This window comes from Spermophilus citellus (genome assembly GCF_964194105.1).
Source record: "Spermophilus citellus genome assembly, chromosome: 8".
NCBI lineage: Eukaryota > Metazoa > Chordata > Mammalia > Rodentia > Sciuridae > Spermophilus > Spermophilus citellus.
The window spans coordinates 139,440,024-139,460,257 of record NC_138189.1 but is presented as its reverse complement, the minus strand read 5'-3'; the positions used below and the strand labels follow the sequence as shown (position 1 = coordinate 139,460,257).

Below are 20,234 nucleotides of genomic sequence, written 5' to 3'. Positions count from 1 at the left end.
ATGAAGAAGCTTCTTCTTCTTCTTCTTTTTGTTTTTCAGAATAAAATACCTTGAATGTGGTGATTCATTTTGTGATGACGAGGAAAGTTGGCCAAGGTTAAAGCCTGAACATTCTTCTTTTTTTTTTAGAGAGAATTTTTTTTTTTTAAAGAGAGAGTGAGAGAGGAGAGAGAGAGAGAGAGAGAGAGAGAGAGAGAGAGAGAGAGAGAGAAAGAGAGAGAGATTTTAATATTTATTTTTTAGTTCTCGGCGGACACAACATCTTTGTTTGTATGTGGTGCTGAGGATCGAACCCGGGCCGCATGCATGCCAGGCAAGCGCGCTACCACTTGAGCCACATCCCCAGCCCAAGAGAATTTTTTTAATATTTATTTTTTAGTTCTCGGCAGACACAACATCTTTGTTTGTATGTGGTGCTGAGGATCGAACCCGGGCCGCACACATGCCAGGCGAGCGTCCTACCACTTGAGCCACATCCCCAGCCCGCCTGAACATTCTTGATCGTAGAGAAGGATCACAGATGACCTGTTTTGGTTTTTTTTCCCCCTTTCTTTCTTTCCTTTTTTTTTTTTTTTTTTTGTTGTTGTTCTTTTTAGTTATACATGACCTGGTTCTTGACTGAGTCACGGAAGAATAAACCCACCCTGGATATCTGGTTATATAAGAACTCTCTGTTGTTTAATCCGTTTTGAACTGGCTTCTGTTATTTGTAGTAGAAACTCTCCAAACCAAAACAGTGGGAAGAATGCCTGTGTGTGTGCTGTGTGCATCAGGTCAGTGAGGGCAGAGCTGGGAGTGCTTCTGCCCCATCTTCAGAGCGTCCAGTAAAGCAGCATCCCTTCAGTTGCGCCATAGGCCTTGGACTTGGGAATCCAATGCAGAGTTGATATTGGGACAAATCAAGGTACTATTCTGTACCTCAAAACATGATTAAGTGCTTATGGTTATGTTTTTTATGCCTCTCAGCCCCCTGGGATGTTAGGCTATTCAGTACATAACATTTCACCTATATCCTGCCTCAGTTTACCATTGTTGAAAAGCTTAGTAATCACATTGCTGCAGACTGCCAGGGACCAGCAATCCTGCACTGACCACCAGTGAGGGACCCTCATTACATCTAGATGGAGAGTGACAACTCCAGGGGCCTATTCTGACATCTGCCTCCCAGGACCATATCCAGTTATGCTAAGTGAAGCTCCCTGGAAACGGATTCTTGGCCAAGTGGTTTATGTAGGAATGCTCTCAGTAGAACAGATAGGAAGAAAGGATGTGTGCCACAGGGTGGGGGTGGTGGTGCTCAAGGAGACTAGCTTCAACCTGACCATGGGGAGCTCTGAGTTGTACTGCAGAGTTGGCCCCACCTTTAGTACCACAGCACTTGTCAGTCCTTGGTGGTGAGCTGCCTGGGGTGAAGGGTGGGTAGGGGGGGAGTAACGTAACAGCTGGGGGTAAATGCACCCAGTTAAGGGGATCCAGACAGAGCACTGGCAGTGACCACTACAATTTCCCAACTTACTCCAATAGCCAAAATCTTGCATAAATCCACATGACCTAGCTCATCCGCACCCCCAACTCCTTCCCTCTGAGATCATCTCCAACTACTCTCCACCTCAGCCATATGGGTCATTTTGCAATTCCTCAAATTCTTCAGCATGCTCCTGCTGCAGATCCTTTGCACATGTCCATTCCCTCACGTGGAATGATCTTCCCTGCTGAGGTCCTGGTGATGAGGTCCCTGATGTAGTCTTCTGATCTTTACTTAAAACACACCTTCCTAGTAAGACTTGCTCTGGCTGCTCTATTTAAAATGACAACTTTGGGGCTGGGGTAATGGCTCAGCGGTAGAGCGCTTGGCTAGCACGTGAGAGGCCCTGGGTTCGATCCTCAGCACCACATAAAAAATCAATGAATAAATAAAATAAAGGTATCATGTCCATCGAAAACTAAAAAAATTAAATTTGTTTTAAATGACAACTTCCACCCCAAACCAGTACTTATAATCCTTTTTTTCTTCATTACTTTTACCCTTGGCACTTGCCAGTTTCTAACATTCTTACAATTTCCTTATTTATCTTGTTTACTATCTAGTCCTACTCTACAATATATAGTGAGGAAGATTTAAAACAGTGCCTCTGTTGGTTATAGGTGCTCAGATGAATGAATGAATGAATGAATGAATGAATGACTCCCAACACAAAGTGTAAGTCCTCAAAAAATATTGTTTGAATTGAACCAAGAAATATCGGCACAGCCTGTTATATATTAATAGAGAGAGGGGAAGGCATATACATTATCATAGGCACAGTTCTCCACAAATATGTCCCTTCTTCAATCATATTATGAAAGCTTAATTTCTTCATGTGTATATGTTAATGTATAATACAGTGTATTATTTATACCTATGTAAGTATTAGTGAATAAAAATAGAAACACTAAAGATTTTCTAATTTTATTCAAATGAGTTCAAATTGAGCTTGATAATCCAGTTCTACATAATAAAGTAAGGTAAAAGCAGAGCAAAAAGAGCAAAATTAAAGTGAAAACAAGATGTAGAGATAACTTCTATAATGCAAAATTTAAATTCAAGGTAAAACTATTTCAGCTAGGTTTTTTTTTTTTTTTTGGTACCAGGAATTGAACCCAGGGGTGCTTAAGCCCTGAGCCACATCCCCAGCCCTTTTTAATTTTTCTTTTAAGTCAGGATCTCACTAAGTTGCTGATGCTGGCCTGGATCTTGTGAGCCTCCTGCCTCAGCCTCTGAAGCTGCTAGGATCACAGGCATGTGCCACTGTACCCAGCTAAAACTATAAACTCTTTACTGCAATGTCACGATCTAATTTTAGAGAGTAGAAAATAATTAAGAAATGTAAAATTGGAAATCTCTCAAAACTCTACCAGAAGATACCAAAAATCTTCAAGGATCATTGAAGTGTTTTAGGAAGATGTCTTTTCAAAACCAAAATTACTGAAAATACAAAGGCAGCTATTAGACACACTATGATGTTTTTGTTTTTGCAGAACCTGCTACTGGCAGGAGATTAGCCTGAGGCAGCCTCTGAACCAGCATCAGCTTCTTCCTGCAAAGGCCCAGCAGAGGACTGGGAATCAGCTGGAGAAGTTCCTTCCAGCTCAGCACATTCCTGGGAACAGTCGTTCTCTGGAATACCTTGATTGTTACAGGTGGAAATGCCTTCACCTGCTGCTACATTCGTAGCCTCTGGGGTCATTTCAGAACCGTCCTCTGTGGTGTCACCTGTCTGTGCACTTGTAACCTCGGGCTCCATTTCAGCACCCACAGCCGTCACCTCCTCCTTAGTGGCCTCCACACCACCTGGACCCGTGGACTCTTCTACGTCCCCAACTGCAGCCTCTGCAATTTCTTCAGCACCTACCACCTCAGCTTGCACAACAGAAACTTCCAGAGCTTCTGAACTCGCTTTCTCAGCTTCTGCCACATTCTCTTTTTCACCTTTAAGATTTAGTCCATTAAGCAGAGTGTTAATTTAAAGAACATGGGACGAAATTGTACACTGTGCAATCATTTAAAAAACTGAGTCAGATCTACATGTGCTGATATTTAATGGTCTTCCAAGTGGACTTAAAAGGAAAAATCAAGGAAAGAACAATGTATACAGTATGGACAAAAAGGGGTGTTATATAGCCAGAGGGCTGTATTTGCAAAGACCCTCTCTGGGATTCAAAGAAACTGATAATATCAGTTGCCTTTTGGGAGGGAAGATGAGAGATCTGCTTTCTTATAAACTCTTCTGAACTTAAAAAATTTGCATATATTACTTATTCAAACACTAATACTAACAAATAACCACCATTTCAACCTTCCATATGAGATGGTATGGAAGAGTGGCCAAGGTGCTAGCTGATGACCTTGAGGAAACCACTAATCCTCTCTCAACTTCAGCTTAATCATCTGTAAATAAGAATACTGATAATATTTACTTCACAAGGCTATTGTGAAGATTAACTAAAATAATCTATATAAAATGGGCCTTCAAGCCAATAAAGTGTTACACAGATGCTGTATTAATAATATTATAATAATATTTGTAATGATAATATTATAAACAGACTTCTCATGATTCTATTCAATAACATTTATCAGTGATATTCTTGTCTCTTATTGTTGTCATGATGAAAAGGGTAAACTGATTCATGAGCAGCCAGTATCTCCGTCCCTAAATAGTGACCATGGCAATTGATAATGGCATTAACATTGAGATGGAAAAAAACTATTTTAAAGTAAATAGTTGTAGGGGCTTCGATTGTGGCTCAGTGGTAGAGTGTTTGCCTCCCATATGTGAGCACTGGGTTTAGTCCTCAGTACCACATAAAAATAAATTAATTAAGAAAAGGTATTATGTCCATTTACCTCTAAAAAATTTTTTTAAAAAGTAAGTAGTTGTAGGCAAGAAATGGACATAAGGGTGAATATGTCAACTTTCTGTCCCCAGGATTGACATTTTTATCAATGGAGGGGCTCAGTGTACCCAACTCTAATGGCCAGTACACTTTCAGCAAAGACACAAGGAGGTCTTAGTCAAAACAGAAACAAAAATTAACCTTATGATTTAAAAAAAAAATGAGGGAAACGAAAGGTCAAGCTGCTGAGGGAGACAAATTCTAAAATTATGCCCACATGAATGGATGTCTGAGTAGGAGAGAAATAATATTACCACACAAAGAAGTCAAAGCCACGGTCAGAGGCATAAATGCAAAATGTTCATTTATCAAATGCACTCATCCAAAATGCCTAAGAATATTCTTTAGATTTTGGTTGGGCTTTTCCTTCCTGAATGAATTCCTACGAAGAGCCATTCTGGATTAAGTTAGCCAAGAAGCCAAAGGCAAATAGTGTTCATTGCTAGACTAAGAGGATGGGAATCAGTGTCTCAAAAATAAATAAATAAATAAATAAATAAATAAATAAATAAATAAATAAATAAATAAAAATAAAATAATTAAGAAAGTCCCCTTACCTTGAAGTGGATGTAACTCTGCTTTTGTTTTTTCTTTCAAATTTGTTATATGTTCTGTGTGTTTGGCTTGCTTTGACGTGACTGTCTTGTAAGTCTGAAAGAAAATGTGTCCTTAACTTTACTTCCTTTTTTGGGGGAGTACTGGGGATTGAACTCAGGGGTACTTTGTCATTGAGCTACATCCACAGCACCCCCCCCTTCTTTTTTTTTTTTTTTTTTTTGATCGTGCTAGGGATTGAACCTAGGGCCTTGTGCATGCTAGGAAGCACTCTACCAACTGAGCTATATCCATAGACACCAGCCCCCGCCCTTTTTGTTTTGAGACAGAATCTCACTAAATTGCTTAGGGCCTTGCCAAGTTGCTGAGGCTGGCTTTGAACTTGCGACCCTCCTGTTTCAGCCTCCTGAGTTCCTGGGATTACAGGTATGCACCACCATGCCCAGCCTTAGTTTATTTCTTAAACTCTTGCCAAGTTCAAAGGTACACACGGTTCTCCATGTAATTACCATAACAAGTTTAAGCTACAATCCCAGTGCAGCCAAGAAGGGAAACCAACTTTACCATTTACTCTTTTACTTCTCCTTTGGACACTTTTGTCATTAAGTGGAATGCTTAAAAAAGAAAAGGAAAGGAACATGCTCTAACATGAGTCAAAGTCAGCTGAAAACATGCACAGGAAATAAGAAGATGAGGACAAAGAAGGAAAAAATTAATTATGCCAGAACCAAAATATCCTCACAGACATTTACAAACATCCTCCAGAACTCATCACGGACAAAGGTAAATCCAGGTTCACGCAGACACTCACAAATATTCGTGGTGGTTTCTTTTATAATGGTCAAGTATCAAGAATCAGCTCAGATGGTCTACAAAGGATGAACTGTTAAACTAGCTGTGGTCTTTCTGTAACAAGGAACACAACTCAGCAGCAAAAAGGAATGAACAGTGGGTACAAGTGACAGTTCCAATGAATCTCCAGGCAATTACACTGAGTGGGAAAAAGGCCACTCAAAAGGTTTCATACCTGTGGATCCATTTAGGTAGCATTCTTGAAACGACAAAAATATAGAAATAGAGAAGAGATTAGTTGGTTGCCAGGGGTTAGGAAAAAGGGAGGGCAGAAGGGAGAGAATTATAAAAAGGTAGCATGAAAGATGCTTATAGTATTGGAACTATCCTGCATCTGGAAAGTGCTGACACATCTATGCATCCAGACAGGATAAAACTGCATAAAATTTAATGGGTGCATGTAAAACTAGTGAAATTGGATTAAGATGGATGAGTGGTATAAATGTCACTTTCCTGATGGTGATGTTGCATTATAGCAAAAAAAGATTATCATTGGGGAAAATGAGGTAAAGGGTAGAGAGAACTGCATGTGAATCTTACTTGTCTCACAATGAAATTAAAAAAAAAAATCTCCCAAATGACACACCACACAGCTACATCCTAAAGAAGATTTCTTAGGTAGGCTAGGGGGAGTCATAAAAAGCAACACTAGCTGACTGTAAGTTACTGGAGAAATAATATGGGGCAGAAAGTTATCTTAATTATAGACAAAATGTGCAGGCTTTCTTTCATTTCATACTCACAAGTCTTCTTTGGTCTATCACATTAGGCAATAATATTCAAAAAATAAAAATCTAACCAGGAATAGTGGTGCATGCCGGTAATCCCAGCTACTTGAGAGACTGAGTCAGGAGGATCAAGGGTTTGAGGCCAGTCTAACCTGAACATAGTGAGATCCCTTCTCAAAAAACAAAACAAAACAAACAAACAAAAAACAAAAACAAAAAAAGAAAGAAAGAAGAAAGAAGGAAAGAAAGAAAGAAAGAAAGAAAGAAAGAACGAAAGAAAGAAGAAAGAAAGAAAGAAAAAGAAAGAAAGAAGCAGAGAAAAGAAGAAAATCTGATGCACACCTGTATCCCAGCAACTTGGGAAGCTGAGACAGGAGGATCATGAGTTCAAAACCAGCCTCAACAACTTAGCCAGGCCCTAGACAACTCAGAAAACCCTGTTTCTAAATAAAATATAAAAAGGGCTGGGGATGTGGCTCGGTGGTAAAGGGCCCCTGGGTTCAATCCCTGGTACTCCAAAAAACAAAAACAAAACAAAAAAACAAAGAAGAATATCTAGTGCTGGGGTTCAAGAATGGTAGAGTATGTAGTTAGTATATCAAGGCCTGGATTTAATCCTCAGCACCAACAATAAATTAATAAATAAAAATGAAAATCTTATTATTTAGATAATATTATTTGTAATGTCTCAGCTTTTTTGGTAGTGATTTAACTCTTAGTGGTAGAATGATGAATTTTTAAAAATTGTATATTCATATATATTTTCTAAATTTTAATCATCAGGAAGCTAGCACTTTATTTTTATTAATTAAATACAAACATCATCACCCACCATTTTTTTATATTTTATTTAGAGACAAGGTCTCCGTGAGTTGCTTAGGGCCTCACTAAATTGCTGATGTTGTTTTTTTGTTTTGTGTTAATATTTTTTAATTGTAGATGGACACAATACCTTTATATTTATTTATTTTTATGTGGTGCTAAAAATTGAACCCAGTACCTCAAGTGGTAGGCAAGTGCTCTACCCCTTAGCTACAACTCCAGGCTCCTGAGGCTGGCTTTGAATTTGCGATCCTCCTGCCTCAGCCTACAGAGCCCCTGGGATCACAGGCAGATGCCACTGCACCCCACATCCCTAGTCCTTTTTACTTTCAGAAAGGGTCTTACTGTGTTGCCAAGGGTCTCAATAAATTGATAATGGTCTTGAATTTGTCATCTTCCTGTCCCAATCTCTAAAGTTGCTGGGATTACAGGTATGCACAATCATGCCCAGCTGGAGTTCTTTTTAGAAATACCTTTAGAGAAAATTGAACTGATCTGGGACTATTTTATATCTAAGGAGCCCTAACAGTAGAATATTTTCCTTGGAAATGGAAAAGTGCTCTTGGCTACTGACCATCCGCAGATCAATTTGCAAAACCCTGCTACAGAATCATTTTAGTGCAGGAAAAGTGAAAGAGAAGGGAGGACTAGAATACAGATTTTGCAGTGCTTCACATTCTGTGATTCCTAAAAGTAGCCTAAGATTCTTGGGAATTAAGGCTTTTAAGGTTTGATTTTCAAATGAAAGAATCTCATTAAACATTAGTATTCGAGTGAATCAGACTTAGTGGGATTCCATTTTTACAACTCTGCTATACTCAGCCTTTGGATTTTGAAGTAAAAATAAAGTATCTCTGACTTTCTATTAAAAAATAAATAGGGGGCTGGGGTTGTGGCTCAGTGGTAGAGGGCTTGCTTAGTATGCATGAGGCACTGGGTTCAATCCTCAGCACCACATAAATGTAAAATAAAGATATTGTGTCCACCTAAAATTTAAAAATAAATATTAAAGTAAATAAATAAATAAAATAGGGCTGGGGTTGTGGCTCAGTGGTAGAATGCTTGATTAGCATAAGTGAGGGCACTGGGTTCGATTCTCAGCACTGCATATCAATAAATGAATAAAATAAAGATCTATTAACAACTAAAATTTTTTTAAAAACTACATAATCTCAGACACGAAAGGGGACATAGATCATCATCTTGTTCAATTTTCATTCCATGTTGAGAGAATGAGGTTGCAAAGGGCTCTCAGGACTATTCAGTTGATAACCTTTCAGGTTTTTTTTTTTTTTTTTTTTTTTTTTTTTGTGGTGCTGGGGATTGAACCCAGGGCCTTGTGCATTCTAGGCAAGCACTTTGCCAACTGAGATACATCCCCAGCCCTATAACCTTTCAGTTTAAGATTCATATTTTTTGGTGGGGGAGGGTACTGGAGACTGAACTTAAGGGCACTAGACCACTGAGCCACATCACCAACCCTATTTTTTTTTTAAGAGAGAGTGATAGAGGGAGAGAGAGAGAGAAAGAATTTTTTAATATTTATTTTTCAGTTCTCGGCAGACACAACATCTTTGTTGGTACGTGGTGCTGAGGATCGAACCCGGGCCGCACGCATGCCAGGCGAGCGCGCTACCGCTTGAGCCACATCCCCAGCCCACCAACCCTATTTTTTAAAAAATAATTTTTAGATGTTGATGGACCTTTATTTTATTCATTTATTTATATGCAGTGCTGAGAATCGAACCCAGTGCCTCACTCATGCTAGGCAAGTGCTCTACCACTGAGCCCCAGCCCCAGCCTCAGACCTATTTTTTGTGTTTTATTTAGAGACAGGGTCTCACTGAGCTGCTTAACGCCTCGCTTTTGCTGAGGCTGGTTTTGAACTTGCAATCCTCCTGCCTTAGTCTCCTGAGCCACTGGGATCACAGTTGTGTGAAACCACACCCGGCTCAGTTTAAGATTCCTTTTGCAAAGAAAGAATTAGCAGACTAAAGAGGCTCATGTCTGGCATCAGTTCATATAATTAAGTAGTATTGTGATAGCCAGATGAAATTTAGTCTTCCAAATTCCCAGGTCATCCATCACACGGCCTAGTCCTAATTTGTTTTTTCAGGGTTTACATTCAACTAGAGTGGCCTAGGCAACGAACTCAACATCAAGCAGCAAAATATGATAGAAGAAAAGGAAAATGGGTGTGAGTGAAAGCTGGCAGATACCAGTGACATATTTGAAGTTTCCTGACTAATTGAGGCTGTCACAATTCTGAAGGTTAGTCTGGTATGGTGGTACAAGCCTGTAATCCTAGCTACTCAGGAGGCTGAGCAGGAGGATCACAAGTTTGAGGTCAGCCCTTAGCAACTTAGTGAGGCCCTAAGAAACTTAGCAAGACCTTGTCTCAAAAAAAAAAAAAAAAAAAAAAAAAGACTGGGAACACAGCTCAGTGGCAAAGCATCCCTAAGTTCAGCCCACAGTATTTAAAAAAAAAAAAAGGGCTGGGGTTGTGGCTCAGCGGTAGAGTGCTCATCTAGCACATGCCAGATCCTGGGTTCAATTCTCAGCACCACATAAAAATAAATAAAACAAAGGTATTGTGTCCAACTACAGCTAAAAAATAAATATAAAAAAATCCGAAGGTTAAAATTTTGGTTTGGCTATCCTACATAAGTCCTATAAAAATGGCTCCTAATTATGACTAAAAATCCCTTATGCAAATCTCTGTAGGGTCAACCCAAAATATAGTGATTGCATACTTTAAGGATTTCTGAAGAATTTACGCTTATTCTATTTTTCTTCACAATAAACATCAGATTTTTTTTATTTGTTAGATTTTTGAAATTGAAAAATTTATGACAAAATGGGAAAGGATTCAATAGGCTTACCTTATTTAATTCAAATGTTCTGTTGTTTTAGCTCCAGAACTACACTTAAAAGCTTTATCCTGGGACCAGAGATGCATCTCAGTGCTAAGAGCATGTACTTAGCATGTGCAGGTCCTAGCACTAAAAACAAACAAACAAACAAAAAACCCAAGACTTTTGTCTTCCAGTGAATCCTGGAAGGTGTGGATGGAGGACTGGGGAGGAAAATATAGATAGAATTTTACATATGCTTCTTCTGAACTTTTAACAAATTATGAATATGACTTTTTTTTGGGGGGGGTACTGGGATTATAGGCATGCGCCACCATGCCTGGCATGTGAATATGACTTTTTAAAATAAAACTATGGGGCTGGGGCTGTGGCTTAAGCGGTAGCGTGCTCGCCTGGCATGCGTGCGGCCCGGGTTCGATCCTCAGCACCACATACCAACAAAGATGTTGTGTCCGCCGAGAACTAAAAAATAAATATTAAAAAAAAATTCTCTCTCTCTCTCTCTCCTCTCTCACTCTCTCTTTAAAAATAAAATAAAATAAAATAAAACTATGTAAAAAGAAAACAGAAATTATAGAAACAGTAAAAATATTGGGAGGAAGGAGAAAGGGATGGATAAGTGGAATACAAGATTTTTAAGGAAGTGAAACGCATGACACTGCCAAAGGTGGTAGAGTCATTATATATTTGTCAAAACCCATGGGACATACAATGTAAAGACTGAATCCTAAACTGGTTGCGGCAGTATACTTCTATAATCCCAGCAGTATGGGAGGCTGAGGAAGGAGGATCACAAGTTCAAAGCCAGTCTCATCAACTTAGCAAGGCTCCAAGCAACTTAGTAAGACTCTAATTTAGTAAGCTGGGCTTGGTGGCACACGTTTGTAATCCCAGCAGCTCAGGAGGCTGAGGCAGGAGGATTGTGAGTTCAAAGCCAGCCTCAACAAAAGTGAGATGCTAAGCAACTCAATGAGACCCTGTCTCTAAATAAAATACAAAATAAGGCTGGTGGAATGACCGAGTTTAATCCCCGGTACCATAAATAAATAAATAAATAATAAAAAGGGCTGGAGATGTGGCTCAGTGGTTAAGCACGCTTAGGTTCAATTCCTGGTACAATCAATCAATCAATCAGTCAATAACGTGAACCCTAATGTAATTTCTGGACTTGAGTTAATAATGATGTATAAATATTGGCTCTTTAATTGTAACAGCTGTACCACACCAGAGCAAAATGTGAATAGGGGAAAGGAAGAGAGGGTGAGGGAATTTTTCAACACTTTCTGCTCTTTTTTTTTGGTGCTGGGGATGGAACCCAGGGCCTCATAGAAACTAGGCAAGTGTTCTGTCATTGATCTATACCCACAAATCCTTGCTCATTTTTCTATAAATCTAATAAATAAAAGTCTATTATTTTTAAAGTTAGTTGGACTGGAGGAGTAACTAGTGGGAGAATGCTTTAGTTAACATGACGAGGCCCTGGTTCCATCCTCAGCACTACTAAAAAATAAGTAAAAATTAAATTAAAAAATAAAATGAGAATATCTTCAAAACAATTTTTTTTTGGTACTAAGGATTTAACCCAGAGGCTCTTTACTCCTGAGTGACATCTCCAGCCCTTTTTATTTTTTTTAGAGAGAGAGAGAGAGAGAATTTTAATATTTACTTTTAGGCGGACACAACATCTTTGTTGGTATGTGGTGCTGAGGACTGAACCCGGGCTGCACGCATGCCAGGCGAGGGCGCTACCGCTTGAGCCACATCCCCAGCCCAGCCCTTTTTATTTTTATTTTGAGACAGGGTCTCACTAAATTGTTGAGAGCCTAGCTAAGTTGCTGAGGCTGCCCTTGAATTTGCCATCCTCTTGTTTCAGCCTCTCAAGTTGCTAGGATTACAAGTGTTGGCCACTGCCCCGACCCAAAACAATTCTTGTTAAACAGGAATAATAGTATCCACCTCATAGAATTATTGAAACTATTAAAGGATTTATGAGTTTGGCAAATGATAAATACTCAATTGTCAACTATTATTATTAGCATTTATAATAACACTGTTTTTAATCCCAGGTGTACCAATAGGCTCGATGAAATTAGTGAGCCTGCCCCAAAATAAAAAATTAAAAGGGCTGGGGATGTTGCTCAATTCTACAGCACCCCTGGGTTCAACCCCCAGTAATACAAAAAAATGATAATAATTTAGTTAATACATTTTTTTGGAAATTTTATATTTCTAATGACTATAGAGTATTTTTCAAATGTGTATGCTTAATGACATTTAAACCTATTTCTCTGTTGTATATTTAATATCGCATGTCCCAATTGCAACATTGCTTTGAGTTTTACCACAAGTTGTAAAATATATGAATTTCTGAACACTACAGTTAAACACTTACATAATAGCCACCAGCACTGACTGTGACACCTACAACGAGATAATAAATCATATTGGATCCAGATGTTCCAGGGAATTTGTTAGATGACATCCAGCGAAGAGATGCTAGGAAAATAAGTTTAAACACAGTTAGCATCGCCATTTAAGCACAACTATGTAAAATAATTTCATCTTTTAAGATGTTTCTCCTCAGTGAACCTAGAATCTATTATCATCAAATGATTTTAGCTTAAGGGAATACGGTATCACAAGGCAGATAATAATTCCACTTGACATTTTCCCAATCTAATTTGATAAGTACTTGTGAAGCCTGTCATCTTGATGTTAAGCATCATGCTTTTCTTGGAAGGGATGCAGGTGTAGGTAAGGAGAAGTGACAGGAGTACTGAATAATCTTAACAGCAAAATGACAAGCATATTAGCAAAGAAATCCATTTACTGTACACATTCAACTATAGGGGAAAGGAAGAAAGGGTGGAAATGATTATTTTTCAAAAAAGTAAACGTATTTATACCTAAAATTTCATAAAATTCAATTTATTTCATAAAATTCAATTCAATTCAATTTATGTATGTTAAATAAAACATTAATTTAAAAATCCAAGCTGGGCACAGTGGTGCACACTGGTACCCAGTGGCTTGGGAGACTAAGGCAGGCAGGAGGATCATAAGTGAAAGCCAGCCTCAGGAAAAGCGAGGTGCTAAGCAACCCAGTGAGAACCTGTCTTTAAATAAATAAAATACAAAATAAGGCTGGGGATGTGGCTCAGTGGTCAAGTGCCCCTGAGTTCAATCCCAGTACTGCCCCCCCCCATAAGTAAAAATCCAACATTTTTTATAAATCTATAATAGAAATGTGGATACAGAAAGAAATCTGGATTTTTCTAATACCATAGAAAGCAAAGAGGGCTAGCTGGGTGCAGTAGTGCACACCCGTAAGCCCAGCAGCTTGGGAGGCTGAGGCAGGAAGATCACAAGTTCAAGGCCAGCCTCAGTGACTTAGTAAGGCCCTAAGCAACTCAGGGAGAGCCTGTTTCTAAATAAAATATAAAAAGGGCTGGGGATGTGGCTCAGTGGTTGAGCATAAGGGGTTAAAAAAATAATACAAAACAAAACAAAAAGCTTTTAGTTTGTTCGGTTTTAGTTGTAGAGGGACACAATACCTTTATTTTATTTTATTTATTTATTTTTATGTGGTGCTGTTGATAGAACCCAGTGCTTCACAGGTACGAGGCAAGTGCTCCACCACTGAGCTAAAGCCCCAACCCCAATAAAAGCTTTCCTTAAGCCAAATGTTGCAATAAGATCATATCTGAAATAGAAGTGAAATTCTGTAAATTTTTTGGCGGGGGGGAATACTGGAGATTGAACCCAGGGGCACTCATCCACTGAGCCACATCCCCAGTCCTATTTTTTTTTCCAGTACTATCTTTTTAAATTTACTTATTTATTCTAATTTGTTATACATGACAGCAGAATGCATTTCAATTCATTGTATACACACAGGGCACAATTTTTCATGTCTCTGGTTGTACACAAGGTAGAGTCATAACATTCATGTCTTCATACATGTACTTAGGGTAATGATGTCCATTACTTTTTTTTTTTTGGATGTCCATTTCATTCCACCACTCCCTTGCCCCCTCCCTCCCCCTCCCTCCCCTTTGCCATATCTAAAGTTCCTCCATTCCTCCCATGCTCCCCCCCACCCCTATTATGGATCAGCATCCACATATCAGAGAAGACATTTGGTTTTTTGGGATTGGCTTACTTCACTTAGCATGATATTCTCCAACTCCATTCATTTAAAATTTAATTTGGGGGCTGCAGTTGTAGGTCAGTGGTGGAGCATGTGTGAGGCATTGGGTTTGATCCTCAGTACCATAGACAAATAAATCAATAAAACGCAGGTATTTTGTCCATCTACAATTTAAAAATGTTTTTAAAAAAATATTTATTTTTTAGTTCTAGAATTTGTATATGCACTAATGATCTGGAATTGAAAGTTTTTCAGAGAACTTAAAGCTGGAAGGAGCTTAAACTTCATGTAGCTCAAATTCTTTATTTTAAAGGTGAAGAGAGAGAGACGTTTCTGTATTCATTCAACTTGAGCACTTTGGAATTCTTAGGAATTGTCAGAAGCATCAAGGACACAACTATGAACAAGAGTAGCTCAGAGTCTAGAAAGAGGGGACACTTGTACAGACAAATAACTGCAGACAAATAATTGCGATAGAGTAGGACTAAAGTTGCTATAGATGTTAAGCAGATGAAAATGCTAGAAAACTGAGCTAGCAGGCTCAACGTAGCTTTTACAATTGAAGAGACACCACCTGAGTTTTGAAGTGGGCCTTCCTCTGATAAATAAAAGGAGAAATGGCAGTGGAGGCAGGAGGCACAACACAGCAAAGCAAGAGAATGAGCAACTGGGAAAGTGCAAATAATTTGAGGTGGCCTAATGGAGAGTGCTCGGGCGCAGGGACCAAGAGAGACCAAATTGCACAGGCAAACCTTAAGACATCTCTACTGGTTATAAGCTTCACAGTAGCAAAATCACAATGACTTCCTATTTGTGTTCTTCGTTTGGATTTAAATGACCATTTTGGGTCATGTGTGGTGGCAAAGGCCTGTATTCCCAGCAACTCACAAGTTCAAGGCTAGCCTCAGCTACTTATGGAGACCCTGTCTCAAAATAAAAAAAATAAAATAAAAAGGGCTGGAGATGTAGCTTAGTGGTTAGCACCCCTAGGTTCAATCCCCAGCATCAAAAAAAAAAAAAAAAGACCATATTGGAGAAAAAAAATTTCCATATAATTCCATATAAATGTGCCCAAGGGACTAATAAAAAGATTATGGCTTTGGCTTGTGCTAGATTGTTGTTGGCTTGAAAATATATCTGTGAGCTGGCAAGTGAAGTGTTTTGTAGTCCCATCCGCTGAGGAGGTTGAGGCAGGATGACTGCTTGAGTTTAGGAATTTGTGGCTAGCCTGAACAATGAAAAGAATCCCATATGCCTCTGTTCAGACTCAGGGATCTGTGCATGCTAGGAAAATGCTCTACCATTGAGTTATACCCCTAAGACTCAAAAAGATTTCTTTATTTTTAATAATGTGTTAATTTTTTTTATTTTTGGTTTTGGGGATTGAATCCAGGACCTCATGAATTCTAGATAAGTGCTCTACCACTGAGCTACATCTCTAGCTTAAAAATTTTTTTTTTTTAAATAGAAAGACATAAAGAAAATTATCAGGGGTTTAAGTAGACAAATACTTGAAAACTTATTTGAAATAGCAAAGAAATGGGAAATATTCAATAGGAATTAATCAGACAAGTTTTAGTACCTTCATAAAATGTGAAACAAATAATCTATAACTTTTGCAGAAGAATATTTACTTCCAGCAGAAAATGTTTTCAACATATTAAATGAACATTCATAGCAAAATACTATGTATGAGACTATCCAGATTTGTTTCCAGGAAAAATACACAGGGGGAAAAAAGATCTGGAAAACTATATGAAAAACTGTAAATAATAATGTTCCCTGAGTGGTAAGATTATAGATGACTTAGTTTAGATTTTGCCTTTCTGGTCTTTCCCCAATGAACTATTATAAATCTAAATGATTTATTCATGAAGAAGTTATATTTTTAAAGGCAAAAAGAAGAGAAAAAATTTGATGAGACAGTTAAAATTTCTTTCATTTTAAAAAAATCAAAGTAGAAAGTACCAATAAAAGGCTAATTAATGTCCATAACTGAAGACAAATAGGTTCCCACCTATGATAGTTCTTAAAACACAAATCAGTACTTAGAAAATAGTAGTTGGATGAGATAAAGACTCTTACTACCAGTATGGCTAACTATATATTTGGAATTTTCAATTACTTCTATTTTGCCCCATTTTGGAAAGAAAGTCACTCTGAATTGTGCCAACTACCAAAACAACGGTGTGTATGTTTGGGAGGTTTAGTTGGGAAAACCTGAAAGGCCAAGGTCAAGGTCGGGAGGGCGGTGCTCATTTTTCCCCTCACTTCCCCATCAAAACAGCCCCTTATCTTCAGAAGTGTAAAATAAGGGTATTGTGCCCCATTTCACCAATGGGAGGAAATAGCTCGTAGTAGGTATAATGATCAGCGAAGCTTGTGGGGCATCTTCCCCGCACTTGCATTTTAAAAGAAAAACAAAGCTAGTTGGGCAGACCTTCTTCCTCCTTCTCTCCTCCACCAACACACGCCAATTTAAGCCGAAAAACAAAAAACAAGACAACAGAAAAACGCAAAAACGAAAACCAAAACAACAACAACAACAATACTGGCGCACGGAATTTCCCGCAGGACTTTTTCGGCCTCGAATCCACACTCCGGGCTAAAGCCGCCTCGGGAGCTTCGGGAGGAGGGTGGAAGTGAAGAGAGAATCCAGACCTTTCCATGAGATTGTGTAACCTCCGTCCCTCAATCAGCGACGGGGAAGGGTGCCTGAGGACCAGGAAAGGGCGGCGGGGGTCGGACTGCAAATCTTGTCCCAGAGCCCCGGGCAGCCAGGGTGAAAGAAAGATGATTGCTTGCTCACTAGTCAAGCACCTACTATGTTCCAGGCTCTGTAGGGGGGTGGGGTACCGGGGACGGGACCCAGGGGCACTTTACCACTCAGCTACATCCCCAGCCCTTTTTATTTTTATTTTGAGGCAGAGTCTGGCAAAGTTGATCAGGGCCTCGCTAAATTGCTGAGGCTGGCTGTGAACTTGCCACCTCCCGGCTTCAGTTTTCTGCGTCGCTGGGATGATGGGCGTGTGCCGCTACGTCCGGTTCATGCCAATTCTTATTTAATCAACTTCCACCTTGCAACCTCCCCTTTAGAATCGCATCCTTTTCTCACGCATCCCTAAAGCCAAAGATGAAAAATATTTGAACCCCAGAGCCAAACAGCTGGATAGCCGCAGGCCTATCTGCAACCTAGTTTAGGAAAGCGACCGAAGCGCTCTTCCTCTGGGGGGACGCTGAGGCCAGGCTGCTCTCGGGGTTCAGGCTCTCGAGCCCGGCCAGGTTCGGTGACTTAGCTCGTACGCACGTCTACTTCTCCGCACTCGCTCCCGCGCGCCGCCCGGCTCGCGGCGGAGTCCACCTTCCCACCCAATCCTGCTTCCTCCTGAGATCGGGGAGCGAAACGATCCCTATAACAATAAAAGTAGTAAGCTACGAGTATGTTCGCCAGGCACTTTTAAAAGTGCGTGTAACTGTATATTAACTCATGAAAACTCACAATTATCACTGTTTCCGCTGAACGGATGATGAAAACAGGTTAGATCACTTTCTCGAGGTCCACATTTGAACCAGAAATCCTAGTCCGGATTCAGAGGCCACGCTGAAAGGTTCCCTACTGCCCAAGCATCCGAGAACTTTGGAGCCTCGTCCCCTCCAAACTTTCCCTTCTTTCCCTGCACCCCTAACCCAGCCTTCCGCTGCTCCGGGTCGAGTTTGGCGGACTGGGTGCCGGAGGATCCAGGAACTTCCCGCACTCACCGTCCTTCCCGAGCGGCGCCGGGATGGGGGGAGCCCTCAACGGCAGCGCCAAGGTCTTTGAGACCACCCTGCGGAGATACATCGCGCCTGTGTTGGCGGCGCGGCAGCCTAGATTGCCTGGCGCAGACTGCCCAGACTCTGCGAGGCTGTGAGTCTCCAGCGCCCCGCCCCGGGGCGGGGCGCCGACCCCGGCCCAGCCCCGCCTGGCAGGTCGGGGTCCACCGCCCAGGGCTTGGGTCTGCACAGTCCATCCCCGCCCAGCCTGCAGCTGGACTGCTTTCCCGGTGTCGGGGAAGCTGATGACTGCATCTCGGAAAAGGAATCGGGAACCTAGAAGTTGTCACCTGCCTGACCCTTCTGTTCCACTGAATGTAACTCCTGCAGAGTGGACTGGAAATGTTGGAGAATCTCTTCGGATTCAACACTGACATGGTTTATCATGCTGGATGGAATCTGAACCCAGTTTCTCTCGCACTCGGAGGAAAAGGCAGCGGTAATTTTTTACAGGTAGAGTGAGGGGAGGGGTAGCTCTAACTTCCATTAATCCTAAGAAAATCCCTAGGCCATGGCTGGATTTCTAGGCAAATCATTGTTAAGACGACTTTAAATACAAACATCAAAAACACTAGCGCGGTGCGGTGGCGCAGACCTGTAATCCCACGACTAAGGAGGCTGAGAGAGGAGGATCATATCTTCGAAGCCAGCCTTGGCGATTTATCAAAGAAAAAAAAAAAAAAAAAAAAGAAAAAGAAAGAAAAAAGGCGGGCGGGGACGGGAATCGCGATTGGGGATATAGCTTGGTGGTAAAGTGCCCCCCTGAGTTCATTCCCAGTACGAGTGGAAAACAAAAAACCCCAAAATGTTGTATATTCCTCTGTGGGAAGTGAAAATAGTATTTTCACATCTACTAAAAATGCTAAATTATTATCTTTCCCCAAATTTTAATTACTCACCTCATTGTGACTACAAGAATTTGTTATGGTTTGAATATGGAAACTAATAATTTATAACGTTTTCAAAATGATTAATCTTTGGAAAGCACTATTTTTTACTCTTATAATCCTTCATGTGTTTGACATTTAACAGTTTATAAAGCACTTTCACATATCTCCTTTAATTCTCACTCCAACTCTCAGAGAGGTGGCAGTTATTTCCTTTAGCAAATGACAACATCAGCTGGTGGGGAAATAATGTTCAAGAATTTACTGATGGTCATGAGTTTAAAAAAAAAAAAAGACCTGAATTTAACACTTCTAGCTCCAAGTTCTGGAAGTCATGTAACAGGCAAAATAGTCTTCCTTTGCTATGTAAATAAACATTTTTCAGACGTTATAGTCCTGAACCATTCATTCTAATAATATTAACATCCTCACAAGAGGAGTACAAACCATTTTTTAAAAAAGTTATTCATTTATTTACATGTGGTGCTGAAGATCCAACCCAGGGCCTTGTATGTGCTAGGCAAGCACTCCACCGCTGAACCACAACCCCAGCCCCGCCCCTTTAAAAAAATTAATACTTGCAGTAGTTATAGGCTGGGGGAATAGTTATAGCCTGGGGTTGTAAATCAATGGTAGAAAACAGGCTTAGAATCTCAAGGCCCTGGTTCTAGCCCCAGCACTACATTGAGAGGGGGGGGGGGGAGGGAAAGAAGGAAACAAAACAAAAAGAGCTCTTAACTATCCCTAGTGATTAAGCCTTTAACAAGAGCAATTAGGTCATCTGTAGTAAGTTAAGGGTCAAGTTTAGCTAAAAGCAGCAAAAGGGGTATATACCCAGAAGTTGAGACTAGAAAACCACAGATTAACATACTTGTTATATTTGACCAGCACCAAGTGCATAATCTTTAGCAAACCAAGAAGCGCTTCTCTACATTGCTGGTGGTGTGGAATGTTTAATGAACAACGACAGACTAATAAATCAAACTGCATTTGTTTACCACCACAGCTACTTCATTCCTTGGTGTACTTAGGGATGGGATGGTTATCAGAGACAGAAAAAAAAGAATCATTTTATTTATTTATTTAGGGTACTGGGGATTGAACTCAGGGGCCCTCA

The 20,234-nt window shown here is 40.0% G+C and overlaps 1 protein-coding gene across 1 annotated transcript; it reads right to left on the bottom strand.

Moving 5' to 3' along the window:
- Positions 1 to 2,243: 2,243 nt before the first annotated feature.
- MGARP (mitochondria localized glutamic acid rich protein) lies at positions 2,244 to 18,770 on the bottom strand. Its single transcript, XM_081303644.1, is given in 6 exon segments — positions 2,244 to 3,469; positions 4,995 to 5,088; positions 12,660 to 12,763; positions 17,725 to 17,812; positions 17,814 to 17,827; positions 18,177 to 18,770. Coding segments are annotated over 6 exon segments (813 nt in total). The 5' UTR covers positions 18,259 to 18,770; the 3' UTR covers positions 2,244 to 3,038.
- Positions 18,771 to 20,234: the final 1,464 nt, after the last annotated feature.